Here is a 14,932-nt window from a genome sequence, read left to right as displayed (position 1 = left end):
TGTTGAATAAGGACGCCATGTTGGATCTGAGTCTGTTCTACAGTGTTGAATAAGGACGCCATGTTGGATCTGAGTCTGTTCTACAGTGTTGAATAAGGACGCCGTGTTGGATCTGAGTCTGTTCTACAGTGTTTAATAAGGACGCCGTGTTGGATCTGAGTCTGTTCTACAGTGTTTAATAAGGACGCCATGTTGGATCTGAGTCTGTTCTACAGTGTTGAATAAGGACGCCATGTTGGATCTGAGTCTGTTCTACAGTGTTTAATAAGGACGCCATGTTGGATCTGAGTCTGTTCTACAGTGTTTAATAAGGACGCCATGTTGGATCTGAGTCTGTTCTACAGTGTTGAATAAGGACGCCATGTTGGATCTGAGTCTGTTCTACAGTGTTTAATAAGGACGCCATGTTGGATCTGAGTCTGTTCTACAGAATAAGGACGCCATGTTGGATCTGAGTCTGTTTACAGTGTTGAATAAGGACGCCATGTTGGATCTGAGTCTGTTCTACAGTGTTGAATAAGGATCATGTTGGATCTGAGTCTGTTCTACAGTGTTTAATAAGGACGCCATGTTGGATCTGAGTCTGTTCTACAGTGTTGAATAAGGACGCCATGTTGGATCTGAGTCTGTTCTACAGTGTTTAATAAGGACGCCATGTTGGATCTGAGTCTGTTCTACAGTGTTTAATAAGGACGTTGGATCTGAGTCTGTTGGATCTGAGTCTGTTCTACAGTGTTTAATAAGGACGCCATGTTGGATCTGAGTGTTCTACAGTGTTGAATAAGGACGCCGTGTTGGATCTGAGTCTGTTCTACAGTGTTTAATAAGGACGCCATGTTGGATCTGAGTCTGTTCTACAGTGTTTAATAAGGACGCCATGTTGGATCTGAGTCTGTTCTACAGTGTTTAATAAGGACGCCATGTTGGATCTGAGTGTTCTACAGTGTTTAATAAGGACGCCATGTTGGATCTGAGTCTGTTCTACAGTGTTGAATAAGGACGCCATGTTGGATCTGAGTGTTCTACAGTGTTTAATAAGGACGCCATGTTGGATCTGACTTAACATTATCTCACTATAGCAACAACTTGGCACCAACATGGATGACGTGGGCTGCACTGCGGCTGAACTGTGTGTGAGCACTACAATCACTGATGCTCACACTGCCAGGATACAAAAACTGTAAAAAATACAAAATGATCATGGTATCAAATTAAGTCTTTACAATTCAAATACACTGTTAAAAATCCCTTCACAGGTCATCTGGGGTCATACAGTAAAAAGGGGGCTTTAAAGGGGAGAGACCCTCTGATAGCTGAGTCAGACCACCGGTGTGTTAAAAGATGCAGTTTCTTCAAGTCACAAACCTCCATCACACAAAGCCCCCAGGGTCAACTGGTAGAAATAACATAATGAAGTGGCACACAGATGGTAAACCAAGTGCATGGAGGGGTAAACGGAGCATATTGATTGGTTAACAGAGTTTATGGATTGGTTAACAGAGTTTATGGATTGGTTAACAGAGTTTATGGATTGGTTAACAGAGTTTATGGATTGGTTAACAGAGTTCATAGATTGGTTAACAGAGTTTATGGATTGGTTAACAGAGTTTATGGATTGGTTAACAGAGTTCATAGATTGGTTAACAGAGTTTATGGATTGGTTAACAGAGTTTATAGATTGTTAACAGAGTTTATGGATTGATAAACGGATAGCAGGTATTGTTTGCCAGCCACCAGTCACTGTGCTTTAAACTAAAAGGTCAGTTTAAGGGTCAGAATATTTGGGTCATCCTCCTGGTCTTTTATCTGGCGGGCTGAGGTTGTTGAAGTTACTCGGTTGCACGGTTTATCAGTATGTGGCTGGGCCAACAGAACAAAGCAGTGGACGGCATTTTGGAGTCCACTTCTTAAGGTACGTGGCCGGTCAGAGCAGTTTGATTTTGTGGGGATGATAGTTTGTTTTAGATATTTCTGGGTGGCATCCTATAAACTAAACAGTGGTACGGAAGGGAATGCTACTTGAAGGCTACTACTGGATTTATTAGCACCACTGGAAGTTGACTAAAAGTCTAAAAGTGTTAGTTTGAAAGTTTCAGATTCTGTTTTTGTATCCAGAGAAAAACTGTTCACTGTCAGTTACTTTATCAATAAATAAAATGAACTCAATGAGTGAATTTAAAGTAAAAGATAGTGAGTTGGTCCTGACTGGACAAACTTAGCTCAGTTTGACGAGAATAAAACAGACAAGTCCTCATCCGGACTAAACATGTGAATCTACCACGGACCAATGCAGATTAATATTATTATAATGGTCCCATAATGACACAGAATAAGAGGTTCAGATTGAGACTAACAGATATAAGAGTGATATGGACCTCCGATAGTTATTCTCCAAAATAACTTTAATTAGAAAGAGACATGTAATATTAAAGACCTAGAGTTAATACTGGCCTTAGAGTAATGACTAAAGGGATTTTTGGACAATATGGCTGACAATAAAAGAACATCTGAGAACAACAAGTCCCGCAGTTAGAACAAAGAAAATGTTTGGATCCACTGTGTTGTCTTCAAATGCCTGATGATGAAGTGATGTGATCATAACTGTACTGTTAATGAAAGCACGCTAAAGGAAACAGGAGGCATTATCTGGGATCGTACTACTACTACTACTACTACTACTACTAGTACTACTAGTACTACTAGTATCACTATCGGTGCCCTAGACAAGATAACACGATGAAGTGATGAAATGAAATGATGTTGAGTCCACATGTGTAAGGGTTAACGGAGACCATTAACATTCAGTTCTCCTAAAAGTATCATTGATGTAGGATTTAGCACTAGATGTTTGGTTGTACTACCATTATTGTAACGTTAATTACTACTTCTGTTGAAGTACAGCAAGTGAAGGATTTAGTAAATAGTTGTACTGTTTAGTGGTATTTGAAGTGTTGTTATATTGTTGTGGGAGTTAGTACTAGTTATTGGTTTGTAGTCCCACTTTTGTAACTTCAAGTACTAGTTGTAACATTAAAGTAGTATCTGTTGAGTTGTAGTACCATTGTTGTAGGATTCAGTGCTAGTTTTACAGTTCTAGTGTTTACTACTAGCTGTAAGGTATATGGTGTAGTGCTTTTTGAAGTACTATTGTTATTGGGTTTATTACTAGTTGTGTGGCTGTTTTAGGACTTTAGTATTTGCAGTGTTGTAGTAACACTTTTGCAGGGATTGTGAAATTTGAAATACCCTTATTATTATTAAGTGCTAGCTGTAGGAAGTACTTTTTATTATTATCTTCATTGTAACATTCAGTACTAGTTGAAGTAAGAGATATTGTATGGTTGGGTACTTGCAAGATTGTCGTACTTGTAAGGTTGTCGTACCATTGTTTAGAAGGGCAGGGTAAACAGTGTAGAATTTCCTTGTTTCACTACCGTTGTACCAGGGATTAGTACTGAGTTGAATTCGTTGAAGTATCTTTGTCTTATAATTTAGCACTAGTTTGATGGTTGTCAAAGGGTTTGATTCTAGCAGAAGTACAAGTTACTATTACGACTAGTATTTACTAGTATATATAACTAATTGTTGATTAAGTACTAGTCAATGTATCATTATTGTAGGATTTAGTAGTGTTAGTTACTGTTGTGTTCTGCTTTTAAACTATTCAATACTAGTTGTTGGGTTCAATAGTAATTTAATTAAAATTGTTATAGGGTGTAGTACTAGTTGTTAGGTTGTTGTAGGGCTTAGTACTCAAGTTCTACTGTTGTAGGTTCTGTTAGGGTTCGGCTGTATCAGCCTGTTTTTTTAAGATAAGGATGTAATGTTGGATCGTCCACCAGGCGGCGCTACAATCTTCTGAGCAGAGCGGCGAGGTATGTGGTCATCGATCTGATTTCCTTGACAGAAGAAGAAGAAGAAGATGATTATCTATATTAGTGAAGTTTACAAACCCAGTCGTCAAGAAAAAAATAGATTGAATACTTGAATGCCAACGATTCTGAACCAAAAATACATTTCATAACCCTAACCCACGTTGTTAATATAGAGAAACATTGTTTTTAGTTTAGGCAACAAGTTTTTATGGTTAGATAAAACATTGTGGTTTGTGTTAAAATAATGACAATAATAATGTATGAAGCGTAACATCCCTATTGTTAGCTAGCATTAATAAAAAACGACCTCAGGGGACATTCTTATATCATCTTCTTCTCATAACAAGTGAAATGTCAACGTTTCAGTACGTCAACAGACTGTCTAGAAGAAGCGGATGTAGTCACCGTGACATCACGTCACAAACTTCATGTGGTCTAGACTGTTTACCCTGAATGCAACACAGAGTCAATCACCTATAATTGATAACAGATTATGGGAACACACAGAATACTGCAGATACATGTGTGTCCTGCGTTTGTGAACACTCCGTTCTCTACACTGGCTCCCTGTAAGAGCATCCAGTTACAGACTCTGGTGCCTACAGGGCAGTGAGAGGAACAGCTCCTTCCTATCTCCAGGCCATGAAGCCCTACACCCCCCCACCACTCCTCTCTGCTGCCTCGGGGTGACTGGTTGTCCCGTCGCTCAGAGGTCCCTGCAGCCGATCCACCCGGTCACAGCTTCTTTCTGTCCTGACCCCTCAGTGGTGGAATGAACTCCCCACTGACCTCAGGACAGCAGAGTCACTGCCCATCTTTAACCTCACCTCTTCAAGAAGTACTACCCTGATAAAGAAGTACTACCTGATAAAGAAGCACTACCTGATAAAGAAGTACTACCCTGATAAAGAAGTACTACCTGATAAAGAAGTACTACCTGATAAAAAGTACTACCTGATAAAGAAGTACTACCCTGATAAAGAAGTACTACCTGATAAAGAAGTACTACCTGATAAAGAAGTACTACCCTGATAAAGAAGTACTACCTGATAAAGAAGTACTACCTGATAAAGAAGTACTACCCTGAGCCTTCCTCTGAGCACTTATTGCATTTGTATTAGTTTGTTGCACTTATTGTATCATATTAGTTTGTTTCTGTACTTTTGCTCTGGCTTATGCTTTTAGATGCTTGTTTAAGAAAGGAGATGCACTCATGACTTCTGGTGACTAGTAGTTCTCTTGAATACCTATGTTGAATACACTTCCTGTAAGTCGCTTTGGATAAAAGCGTCTGCTAAATGACTGTAATGTAATGTAATGTAATGTACCTGCCAGGGTGAATCCTGATTGGTGGAGGTTTCGGAGGCTGGCCTGGGTTTTCGGACAGGTGGGCCCCCTGGTGGACGGAGTGGGTGGGACCGATTTAGTCATGCTGATGACATCATGAACCGGACCATCGTAGTTTCCACGGGGGACTCCGCGAGCCTCAGCCATCTGAGACGAAGAGACAAAAAGTCTGAGGAAAACTGATTCCTAATGGATTGATCGGTCATTTGCGACTGAGGATCTGTGGAGAGCAGGGTCGTCCTTCAATCAGAAGATCGGCGGTTCGATCCCCAGTTTTGCTAGTCCATGCCAGCGTGTCCTTGGGCAAGACAGTTAACCCCAAATTGCTCCTGCATGCTGTGCCATCGGTGTATGAATGGGAATGAATGTTAGTTAGAGTCCTGAGGGGCAGGAGGCGCCTTGCATGGTAGCCCCTCCCATAAGTTTATGAATGGGAGTGAATGAGTGAATGGTGACATGTAGTGTTAAAGCGCTTTGAGTGGTCGGAAGACTATAAAAGAGATAAACAAGTGCAGTCCATTAACCATTTACCATTTATTACATTGATCAGTCCATCAGAAATCAAATAGTTCACCGACTAGACAGAGGCTGAAGCAGTTCGTTGTTGCTTGTTGGCCTCCAACTGTACACAACTTGTTAATCTGACAGTTAATTCACTTCTTAGCCTGATACAAACTGTGAGGCACTTTCATGTACAAGTAGGTCCAGAAAGCTGCAGCTCGTCTGGTTTTCAATGACCCAAGTTCTCCCACACAACTTCCCTTCTCCGTTCTCTACACTGGCTCCCTGTAGGAGCATCCAGTTTAAGACTCTGGTGCTAGCCTACAGGGCAGTGAGAGGAACAGCTCCTTCCTATCTCCAGGCCATGAAGCCCTACACCCCCCCACCACTCCTCTCTGCTGCCTCGGGGTGACTGGTTGCCCCGTCGCTCAGAGGTCCCTGCGGCCGATCCACCCGGTCACAGCTTCTCTCTGTCCTGACCCCACAGTGGAGGAATGAACTCCTTTTCGTAGTAATTTGCCTCTGCACTATACTTTTGCTCTGGTTTATGCTCTTAGATGCTTGTTTAAGAAAGGAGATGCACTTATGACTTCTGGTGACTAGTAGTTCTCTTGAATACCTATGTTGAATACACTGATTGTAAGTGGCTTTGGATAAAAGCGTCTGCTAAATGACTGTAATGTAATGTAATGTAATGTAGGTCAGCTGGCATCTGGTTAACCAGTTAGTCAGGAGGTTTACCATTTGGTTGGTTACCTTGCTACAAGCAATGATCTTCTGTCAGACAGGTTAACCAGTTGGTCAGACAGTAAACTAGGTAACTAGTTAACCGCTTAGTCACCTTGCTGCGGGCCCTGATCCTCTTGTAGACGGTGTCTGGGAAAGCCTTTCTGGGAATGAAGCGTCCTGAACCTTTGGTCACATTGAGTTTTCCGTCCTCCAGAACGACTCGACCGCCACTGATCACCACTGACGCAACGCCTCGAAACTCCAAACCCTCCAGGATGTTCACCTCCACCGTCTACACACAAACAGACAGCATGGGGAGAAGGATGATGGGCAGTTTAAGATGATTGATGATGAATTAGATTCTTGATGATGTTGATTGATGTGTTGTTACCAGGTTGTGAGTCTTTGCAGAGACAATTCGTGTCTCCTTTGGATTCCAAATGACGATGTCAGCATCTGATCCTACAGCGATCCTTCCTGAACATGGGACAGATACACCAGTTTACTGTGTTACAGATGTGTGAATACTGCTTTAAGCAAACAGCACTGCTGCTGGATCTTTGCATAAATATGGCATAGCATTTCCTGAGTTAAAAAAGACAGAATCTTTTAAACTGGTGTGTGGGTAGATAAAGTGCAGCAACAGTGTCTTTATCTTCTCCACACTGGAACGTCTTCCGACTGATGGGATACCTTTGCGTGGGTAAATGTTGAAGAGTTTAGCAGCGTTGGTGCTCGTTACTGCGACAAAGTCGTTCTCATCCATTTTTCCCGTAGACTGGAGGGAAAGAATGACAAAAATCTGAGTCTCCACATTCATATTCCATCATATTGTCCCAATACCTTTGAAGTGGAAACTTTACAATAGTTTAGAGTTTTCATCTATACAGCCCAATGTCTGCATCAACACGCTCGCATGGACCTTACCACGGCTCTATCCCACACCACGGACATCCTCTCCTCAATTCCGTTGGTTCCCTCTGGGATCAGAGTGAAGTCATCTTTACCGACTGCTTTCTGAGCTGTGGAGAAGCTGGCCTGAGCGCTGGATGTCACCTGGAGGTCTCCACTGGAAAAAAAAAAAACAGCTCATTTCAAGTTAACTTGAATCATGGGTTGTATGGCTACATTAATGCTAACCATGCTAACAGAGAGGAGGAGTCATACTAACCATACTATCAGAGAGGTTGAGTCGTACTGACCATACTAACAGAGAGGTAGAGTCGTACTGAACATACTAACAGAGAGGTAGAGTCGTACTAACTATACTAACAGAGGTAGAGTCATACTAGCTATACTAACAGAGAGGTAGAGTCGTACTAACTATACTAACAGAGAGGTAGAGTCGTACTAACTATACTAACAGAGAGGTAGAGCCGTACTGACTATACTAACAGAGAGGTAGAGCCGTACTGACCATGCTAACAGAGAGGTTGAGTCGTACTGACCATACTAACAGAGGTAGAGTCGTACTGAACATACTAACAGAGAGGTAGAGTCTAACTATACTAACTAACTATACTAACAGAGAGGTAGAGTCGTACTAACTATACTAACAGAGAGGTAGAGTCATACTAGCTATACTAACAGAGAGGTAGAGTCGTACTAACTATACTAACAGAGAGGTAGAGCCGTACTGACTATACTAACAGAGAGGTAGAGCCATACTGACCATGCTAACAGAGAGGTAGAGCCGTACTGACCATGCTAACAGAGAGGTAGAGCCGTACTGACCATGCTAACAGAGAGGTAGAGCCGTACTGACCATGCTAACAGAGAGGTTGAGTCGTACTGACCATACTAACAGAGGTAGAGTCGTACTGAACATACTAACAGAGAGGTAGAGTCGTACTAACTATACTAACAGAGAGGTAGAGTCGTACTAGCTATACTAACAGAGAGGTAGAGTCGTACTAGCTATACTAACAGAGAGGTAGAGTCGTACTAGCTATACTAACAGAGAGGTAGAGTCGTACTAGCTATACTAACAGAGGTAGAGTCGTACTAGCTATACTAACAGAGAGGTAGAGTCGTACTAACTATACTAACAGAGAGGTAGAGTCGTACTAACTATACTAACAGAGAGGTAGAGTCGTACTAACTATACTAACAGAGCGGTAGAGTCGTACTAACTATACTAACAGAGAGGTAGAGTCGTACTGACTATACTAACAGAGAGGTAGAGTCGTACTGACTATACTAACAGAGAGGTAGAGCCGTACTGACTATACTAACAGAGAGGTAGAGCCGTACTGACTATACTAACAGAGAGGTTGAGCCGTACTGACCATGCTAACAGAGAGGTAGAGCCGTACTGACCATGCTAACAGAGAGGTAGAGCCGTACTAACCATGCTAACAGAGAGGTAGAGTCGTACTAACTATACTAACAGAGAGGTAGAGTCGTACTGACTATACTAACAGAGAGGTAGAGTCGTACTGACTATGCTAACAGAGAGGTAGAGCCGTACTGACTATGCTAACAGAGAGGTTGAGCCGTACTGACCATGCTAACAGAGAGGTAGAGCCGTACTGACCATGCTAACAGAGAGGTAGAGCCGTACTAACCATGCTAACAGAGAGGTAGAGCCGTACTAACCATGCTAACAGAGAGGTAGAGCCGTACTAACCATGCTAACAGAGAGGTAGAGTCGTACTAACCATGCTAACAGAGAGGTAGAGTCGTACTAACTATACTAACAGAGGTATAGCTGTACTGAACATACTAACAGAGAGGTTGAGTCGTACTGAACATACTAACAGAGAGGTTGAGTCGTACTGAACATACTAACAGAGAGGTAGAGCCGTACTAACCATGCTAACAAGGAGGTCAGGTACTGTGGAGTTGTAGGATCCCTATTCAGAGGTGGGCTCATGACAAAGGCAGCAGCCGTGGCCCAGTCTTTGGACCAATAGTGAGAGCCGTCAGTGGCCAGGCTGGCAGTGATTGGCTCCCCGTACACCACGATACCTGAGGACAGAAACATGAGGATGTTTGACCTACAATCTGTTTGAGTTCCTCTCCGAGAATCACAACAATATGGTAGTGGAGGGTTTTGTGCTTCCCTGTGACTCTGGGAGCTTAAATGTCCTGGCAGTTGCACATCCGGTCTCCCAAAACACAATGGTTCTCAGACAAAGAGCCATTCAAAGACCCTTACTGGATCACCAACATAGTAGTAGCTGCAGCACCTCATCCAGACTAGGGAGACTGGATCTCACTGCTGGCCAGACCTGATAGGAGAGCTCAAGCCTCTGATGGCTGGGTGTGTACTCATCCTGCCCGGTTGGGAACAAGCTAAAACACTGAGCGAGTATCTTGTGTGGTCCACCACCTGCTGGGAGGGGGCAGTGTGGTTGGGAGGAATGTCATCTGGGAAGCAGGATTGTTGGAGAACACACTGAGGAATTCCCATTGACTTGCAGCAATGAATTCTCTGGTTAATAATCAAAATATGGAAAAGTGGAACTGCTGGAGCTACTTGTGCCTTTTTCACTGGCGGACATGTTCGGCCGTGCGAACACAGGATCTATAAGGTCTGGATATGAGTGGGAAGAGAGTTCCAGGGGAAAAGTACTCCAAGGTTGCAGTTGTTGGAAGAAGGGGCGACAGTGGAGCCATCGACGATGACGGACAAGCTGTTGGTGTGATGATGACTTCAGATTTGTTGCAGTTTATCTTGAGGAAATTGGTGCTCATCCAGAATTGTATGTCCTTCAGGCAGTTGGTGATGTTGGATTTGGTGGCGTTGTGGTGATATATATTTAGTAGAGTTGTATAATTAGATGTTGTCGGCATAACAGCGTAACTGGAGACCATGCTGAGTAATGATGAGACCGAGGGGGAGGATGTAAAGGATGAAGATGGGGCGGCTGTGGCGTAGTGGAGAGCAAGGTAGTTCTCCAATCAGAAGGTCGGTGGTTCGATACCCGGCTTCGGCAGTCGATGTGTCCCTGGGCAAGACACTTAACCCCAAGTTGCTCCTGAAGGCTTGCCATCGGTGTGGACTGGATGTTGCATGAATGTTAGTTAGAGTCTGATGGTGGCACCTTGATGGTAGCCTGTCATCAGTGTGTGAATGGGTGAATGATATGTAATATACTACTGATTGTAAGTCGCTTTGGATAAAAGCGTCTGCTAAATGACTGTAATGTAATGTAATGTAATGTAATGAAGAGGAGGGGATCGAGCAGCGAGCCTTGGGGGACTCCTTGTGAACGAAGAAATGTTGTCTCTCTGAGAGGTAGGATTTGAACCATGAGAGGTGTCTTTTGAGACCAAAAGAGGATTCCAGGCGGATGAGGAGGATGAGCCTCACCGATAAACCAAACAGTTCACAGTACCCAGCATTCATGGAACTGCTCTGAGCAGAAAGGCTGCAGCTCCGGTGGTCACTGAGGCAAAAACTCTTTGGGTTTTAGTATAAAGTGGTTCTGACAAATCATGAGATGACTCAGTAGAAAGAGGAAGGACTTGGTCCAGACTGTTCTCAGTAGGGAGGACAACAGCTGACCTGGACTGAAAATGCACTTTCAGGATCACCTCAACCCATATGACTTGTTCTCCATGAAAACCCTTACCCTGAGATGCTGAAAGCTCTGGATATTGTTGGACTGTCTTTGTGGGCTTTGTCTTGTGAGATAGTACCTGTGGACTGGCTGACCGGATCAGAGTTCTTCTAAATGAAAAGTTAAATCTGAACCTGATGTGGATTGAAAGGTGTGAAGAACACATGAGAATGAAGACGTCACCTTTCTTCCTGGCTTTGGCGATGACGTCAGCAGCAGATTTGCTCATCACCTTGGTAACGTATAGCGGACAGTTGGCCTGTTTGGCGATGGTGACAGCCCGATACACCGCCTCCGTCTCCACCTGAAACACAACATTACAACACACACACACACACACACACACACACACACACACACACACACACACACACACACACACACACACACACACACACACATCATCATCATCAGTAATACATACGAGTCACTGGCCCTGACAACCGAGGGTGGGAGTTTATATGATGATGTTGTTACAGGTGTGTGACAGGTATGTGACAGGTGTAATTACAAATGTGTGACAGGTGTAATTACAGGTGTGTGACAGGTGTAATGACAGGTTTGTGTACCTCCTCAGGATGTGATAAAACGTGTCCTTCAGGTCCAGTGATGCCGAGAACGAGAAGCTTCTTCTGTTCCTGAAACACAAACAAGTTTAAATTCACTGTGGAAATATGAACAATAATGACATTTCAGCAGATGTTTGTCCTCTGAGTTCATATTACTGTATTTTTTAATTTACTTTACTCAGGTGTATTACCTCATCAATGATGTCACCATTCTCAGCGTGGACCTGTGCGATGGCTCCAAGATCCCGGAGGACCCCAAACGCCTCATAGAGCTGAAACCCGACACCAGGAAGCAGATTCAGTCAAATAAAGACATTGACCTGCATTAACCCAAACAATCTCAACAACGACAACAACTACAACAAGCAACAAGCAACAATAATCATTCTACTGTAGTTCACCTGAGAGTCGGAGCTCTGGTATTTGTCTTTGTAAGCCATGAAGAAAAGGAACGAGTTCACACCTGAAACACAAATATTACAGTTAATACAGAGTTCACTCAGATGGTTTATCCAGTGTTCCTCCATCTCTTTCCTGTTTAAACACACGTTTCTTAAAAAACAAACTCAATAAATATCATTTTTTCTCAAGCTTGTAGTTAGGTCTAAAATGTGTGGGGTGAAGGTTTTATTTTAAAAGCAGTATCTTTATGATTCTCTTTTAATGATAAAAATCACCTTAATTGGCCCAGTGAGTTTGAACACATATGAGGCATGTGAATCCTGTATTTAGCTACTCTCTATGTACATGCAGAGAAATAGACATTTGGCTAAACACAGAAGAACAAGGCTGAACAAGTTAAAAATAAACTCTGTGCAACGTTCTATGTAGATATATATATATATCTCAATAAGTCATTATTAACTGAAGTTTGTTCAGTGCCTTTAGTATCTTTAATGTCTTTAGTGTCTTTATTATCTTTATTGTCTTTAATGTCATTATTGTCTTTATTTTCTTTATTGTCTTTGTCTTTAGTATCCTTATTGTCTTTATTGTCTTTAGTGTCTTTAGTGTCTTTATTGTCTTTATTTTCTTTATTGTCACTCAAAGATAAATTCTGTATCAACCAGGATTGAGAAGTTGAGGATCAGTACTTCATGGATCAGTACTTCATGGATCTTTCCTCAGACCTTGGTCTTTGATGAGCGTCTCCAGCTCCTCATAGAGTCCTTCATGCCAGCGGGTGATGTCCAGGTGTAGGGAGAAGTCGCAGCACGCCCTCTGCTCTGCCGTATCCCTCCACTGATTGAAGGCTGTCAGTAAACTAGTCCCCGGCTCCACCAGCACATGGTCCACTGAAAACACAACCACCATCGTTACTACTACCGTTATGGGCCTGAGGAGGATTGATGAGTACTGATGGGTAACTATGGATCATCTGACTGATGGTGGTGGTTCCTCCGGACAAGGCGGCTCTGGTTCCCTGGTAGAAGTCGTCGGCGGGGCTCATGCCGCTCTGCGGAGCGTTCAGGTTGGTGTTGGCGTCGACTCCTCCAGGGATCACCAGCTGACCGTACGCATCAACCGTCTTCACGCCAGACGGGACCATCAGGTTCTCACCGATCTGTCTGATCATGACCAAGGAAAGGAAGACTGATGATGTCAGAGACAGTAAGAGGTGTGGGAGGTCTTCTCTCAACACACCTGGAGATCAGGTGGAGGTCAGGTGGACATCCAGCTGGACCACTGAAAACCAGCACTGTCAGCAATATATATGAATATGAATATGAATATATTTACTTAATGGTCCCATCCTCGACGTAGACGTCAGCGTAGAACGACTGGTCATCGTTGACTATCTTTCCTCCTTTGATGATCAGACAGTCACCCTGGAAACAGACAGAGAGGATGCTGGGTAAAACGGGAGCATCTCACCTGAATATTAAAACATAAAACAGCTGATATAAAACCAGATATAATTATAATAAACGTCTCAGAAACATGAAGTCAAAGGCATCTGATGCACACGTCGTTCTTACATTCTGACAGGAACCACAACAAACACCAGATACATTCTGAGATGTCCCATCATCTCAGAATGTATCCATATATAACTATACATAACTATATATATAACTATATATATATATATATAGTTATATATAACTATATATATATATATATATATATATATATATATAATATATATATAGTTATATATATATATATATAACTATATATATAGTTATATATAACTATATATATATATAGTTATATATAACTATATATATATAGTTATATATATATATATATATATATATATATATATATATAGTTTATATATATAATATATATATATATATAACTATATATATATATATAACTATATATATATATTATATATATATATATATATATATATATATATAATATATATATAACTACATCCTCCTGGTCATCATATATCATATCCTTATATCATATATCCTTATCATCCTATCATCATCCATCCTCCTCATCATCCTCCTCCTCCTCATCATCCTCCTCCTCATCCTCCTGGTCCTCCTCATCATCATCCTCATCCTCATCCTCCTCATCATCATCATCCTCCTCATCATCATCCTCATCCTCCTCCTCATCATCATCCTCATCCTCCTCCTCATCATCCTCCTCCTCATCCTCCTGGTCCTCCTCATCATCATCATCCTCCTCATCCTCCTCCTCATCATCCTCCTCATCCTCCTCTCATCATCCTCATCATCATTCCTCCTCCTCATCATCCTCCTGGTCCTCCTCATCATCATCCTCCTCAGAGCTTCATCATCCTCCTCCTCATCTCATCCTCCTCCTCATCTCTCCTCTCGGTCATCCTCCTCATCATCATCCTCCTGGTCCTCCTCATCCTCCTGGTCCTCCTCCTCCTCCTCTCGGTTCGGGTCGGACCTACCGCGGCTCTGACGCTGCTCTTCTTGTTCTGGAACGACATCCTGATCGATCTATCGGCTGATTGATCCGCTCTCTCTCTCTCTCTCTCTCTCTCTCTCTCTCTCTCTCACACACTCAGGATGCTTTTGTTGCTGTCGCTGATGACGTCACGCTCTCGACACTACACACCCCGTTTCCGGTGTAGAGCTTCAAAATAAAGTCCCCTAGACGAACATTATCTCTATTTAAAGGTAAATACTCAGGTAACATCAGGATGTATTTAAAGGTAAATACTCAGGTCACATCAGGATGTATTTAAAGGTAAATACTCAGGTCACATCAGGATGTATTTAAAGGTAAATACTCAGGTAACATCAGGATGTATTTAAAGGTAAATACTCAGGTAACATCAGGATGTATTTAAAGGTAAATACTCAGGTAACATCAGGATGTATTTAAAGGTAAATACTCAGGTAAC

General features: G+C 42.3%; 1 protein-coding gene across 1 annotated transcript; it reads right to left on the bottom strand.

Annotated features, from left to right (window-relative positions):
• Positions 1–3,807: 3,807 nt before the first annotated feature.
• Positions 3,808–14,515, bottom strand: dpysl4 (dihydropyrimidinase like 4). Its single transcript, XM_054598342.1, has 15 exons — positions 14,477–14,515; positions 13,330–13,418; positions 12,973–13,157; positions 12,720–12,884; positions 11,991–12,052; positions 11,781–11,861; positions 11,590–11,658; positions 11,204–11,324; positions 9,266–9,422; positions 7,380–7,521; positions 7,146–7,230; positions 6,844–6,929; positions 6,565–6,744; positions 5,204–5,369; positions 3,808–3,899 (listed from the first exon to the last, which is right to left on the bottom strand). The coding sequence occupies exons 1-15, from the start codon at positions 14,513–14,515 to the stop codon at positions 3,808–3,810; spliced, it is 1,719 nt and encodes a 572-aa protein (XP_054454317.1).
• Between the last annotated feature and the right edge of the window lie 417 nt (positions 14,516–14,932).

The sequence above is a fragment of the Anoplopoma fimbria genome, chromosome 5 (genome assembly GCF_027596085.1).
Source record: "Anoplopoma fimbria isolate UVic2021 breed Golden Eagle Sablefish chromosome 5, Afim_UVic_2022, whole genome shotgun sequence".
Classification (NCBI taxonomy): Eukaryota; Metazoa; Chordata; class Actinopteri; order Perciformes; family Anoplopomatidae; genus Anoplopoma; species Anoplopoma fimbria.
This window is presented reverse-complemented; position numbering and strand designations above follow the sequence as displayed.

Excerpts from the sequence above, each read along its gene's own strand:
- dpysl4 (XM_054598342.1), bottom strand. The coding sequence starts at position 14,515 with ATGTCGTTCCAGAACAAGAAGAGCAGCGTCAGAGCCGCG. Across the intron at positions 6,930-7,145 it reads CAACATTTACCCACGCAAAG|GAAGGATCGCTGTAGGATCA; the intron begins GTATCCCATCAG and ends TCCCATGTTCAG. Across the intron at positions 5,370-6,564 it reads GGATCAGGGCCCGCAGCAAG|ATGGCTGAGGCTCGCGGAGT; the intron begins GTGACTAAGCGG and ends TCTTCGTCTCAG.